Consider the following 2,752-nt stretch of genomic DNA (forward strand, 5'->3'; position numbering starts at 1 on the left):
TGATTAAACAGTGTGATGTGTGAAGAGTGTAATTTGGGAAAGCCATGTAAAATTAATGAGGTGCCAAACTGAAAAGTTCCCAAGTTTTTTTTTCTGTAAATGGTAGAACAAAAACTTCTACAAACAGTTGTCATGTTCTGCCCTGCCTTTAGGCTGTCTTTTATTTTGTGTCATTCATCATTTCCTGTTTTATTTGGTATATTAACATCGTCTGTCTTTTCAGTTCCTGTCCTTGTGTGTTGATTATCAACACCTGCTCTCAATATCTCTCCTGCCCCTGATTTTGCCATTAGTCTACCCTGTTATACTCTCATGTTCTACCCAATAACCTAATTACTTTCCAATAAATTGCAGGTAAGTTTTATTTGTTTTTTAGACTTGGCCATGTTCCAGGGTTTTGGATTTTGCTACTCCTTGTCTGGGCTTGTTTGTTCTGTTTGTACTGACCCTCTTTGTAGGAAAGCCTTTCAGTAAAAACCTAGTAAAGGGTAATCTTTTGAATTTTCTTTTCCATCAGCAGCAGCCTTTTTTTCTTGATAGAGATTTTTGTCCTCTTTTTCCCCGAGAAATGAAAACGGTTATTACAATATAAGCAGACAATTGATACTGAAGCACATTTAAGACCACAAATGAAAGTGTTATCTATCAGCATCCAGTAACTTATACAAAACACAAATACACATAGGAATACGAAATCAAAAAATCTTGAAGCCCTGCTGATGAGTAGCAACTACCCTTTTACGTATACAGACTTTTCCTTAAGGAAATCCACCTTATAGTTGAGGGATTCAAGATTTAAACTATACAGTGTCAACATCTCTGCTGGGACCAGCGGGTCAATAATACATTTACTGTGGCAGCTTGACTGCCTGATATTGCAATTCACCATTAAAATGATTTAAAAGTTATTCATATAGGTGAAGGTGGTATAAGTACAAATGGCACACACAAAATATGCACCATGATATAGATTAGGACAATTTGTCTTGGTATGTATACATCACTGAGTATCCATGCAGCTTACTGTTAAAGCCACTTTCAGTAGTATTTGTTAAATTCTGATTTTGGTTCAGCAGCCAACTATTTGCAATAGAGTTATCACATAATTGTTTTCTGTGGTTTAAAATGTATTTTAATGGGCTTTTACTATGGAGGTAATGTTCTGTGAATCACTGGTGAGCTGACAACAGCCCTCTTATTCTCCAGTAGGTGGAGCTCTAACTTCTATAAGATGTTTGGTGCTGGACAAATAGGGTTCTGTGTGTGTTTCCACATGCTGTTTGTTAGACCACACTCACGCCTGATCTGGAAACGCATCCTTTTCCTTCCATAATTGTTTTCTATATGCACTATACCAACATATTTCACACATGAAAACATTTTTTTCAAAAATAATTGGAGGAATTAAAACACACTTAATTAGATTTTGCACACGAACCAATCAGCTAATTTGTGGTCATTTGATGAAATATAACTATTTGTGAATATGCACCATGTGAGCACAAATAAAAAAAACAATATAATAAAAGTAACAGAATCAGATTTCGACTCAGGGTTGCACTGGGCCACAAGATTATGTAATAATGCAGAACCAAGTCACTATTGTACTTTAATTGTGTAAGTTCCCCAACAAATTTGCGAGTAATGAGATAACCAAAATGCAACACAGTGCACCTGCGGTTTGGGGGTCCCCGTGGCAGTTGCTTATTGTTATTTATTATTTCTTAAACACACGAAATGTAGAGCTTTATACAACACTGATGCAGAATTCTAAAATATGAACCATATGTTTTTGCCTGCAGACATCTCTCTTTGACACTTGAAGGCGCCATGTCCATGCACATGGAAGGAAAGACTACGTTTTAATGAAGATCAAGTTCAAGAAACCTGACAAGTTGTAAACCCTCAAACTAACAAGCTGCACTATCCTTGCCACGTCTCTACACAAGCCAACATTTAGTAGGAGTGTTTTGATTGGACGAGACAGGTACAGAGCAGAGTGGTCAGGACGCAAAGATTGCAGACTATTTATAGTTTGGAAACAGCTCACTGGCTGATTTTTTTTTTAAAACAAGGGCTCCAAGCCTGTCTGCGGACAGAATGGCACCCAGATATTGTCTTTATTATTGCCCTAAAAACAACAACAACAACAACAACAACAACAACGGACACTCTGTCGCTCTGCAGATCAGCCTCGCACCCCGAGCTGTGCCATTACGCGCAGGAGAGCGCGCACGTGCCCTCTGGACTGCAGCCGCGCGCAGGTGACTCGAGAGGACCCCACTGAGGACGGCAGTGAAACACGAGCTCCTGGTATATTTATCACCTTTTGAAATGAACATCTTAGATTCCCATGCATCGGTCTATTAATATTCTAATTATCATGTCAGAGTTCGCGTCTTCCTGCCATTACCCCACAGGCGGAGCAGGAGTGTCACAAAGTTCAACACTCCCTCCAGTGAGGTCCTCTTGGATTTTTAGTATGTAGATATTTTTTTTTTTCCCCCAAGTGTAGGCTACATCGGAGCATTCTCACCATGGCCACTGCACCCTGAGGGGAGATGGATTTGGATCTGGATTTTGGAGAGGTGATGGGTGAGAACGGGTCGAGCTGTTTGTCCCGGAATGAGAGCGACCGCCGGTTGCATGCTTCTTCCGCCGGGTTGTCCACTGCGCTGGCCAGCGTGCTGATCTTCACCATCATAGTTGACATCCTGGGCAATGTCCTGGTCATCCTGTCCGTGTACAGGAA

The 2,752-nt window shown here is 40.3% G+C and overlaps 1 protein-coding gene across 2 annotated transcripts in view; it reads left to right on the plus strand.

Annotated features, from left to right (window-relative positions):
- The first annotated feature begins 246 nt into the window (after nt 1-246).
- Nucleotides 247-2,752, plus strand: part of mtnr1c (melatonin receptor 1C) — an 11,141-nt gene continuing 8,635 nt past the window's right edge. Inside the window, exons 1-4 of one of the 2 annotated variants that reach the window (XM_054597621.1) lie at nt 247-354; nt 1,803-1,987; nt 2,188-2,313; nt 2,511-2,752. The exon at nt 2,511-2,752 is cut by the window's right edge and continues 20 nt beyond it. In XM_054597621.1, coding sequence (XP_054453596.1) covers nt 2,562-2,752 — 191 coding nt within the window. In that variant the 5' untranslated portion in view covers nt 247-354; nt 1,803-1,987; nt 2,188-2,313; nt 2,511-2,561. The remainder of the gene's footprint in view (nt 355-1,802; nt 1,988-2,187; nt 2,314-2,510) is intronic. The other variant, XM_054597619.1, reaches the window with a different exon arrangement.

The sequence above is a fragment of the Anoplopoma fimbria genome, chromosome 4 (assembly GCF_027596085.1).
Source record: "Anoplopoma fimbria isolate UVic2021 breed Golden Eagle Sablefish chromosome 4, Afim_UVic_2022, whole genome shotgun sequence".
NCBI classification, from domain to species: domain Eukaryota; kingdom Metazoa; phylum Chordata; class Actinopteri; order Perciformes; family Anoplopomatidae; genus Anoplopoma; species Anoplopoma fimbria.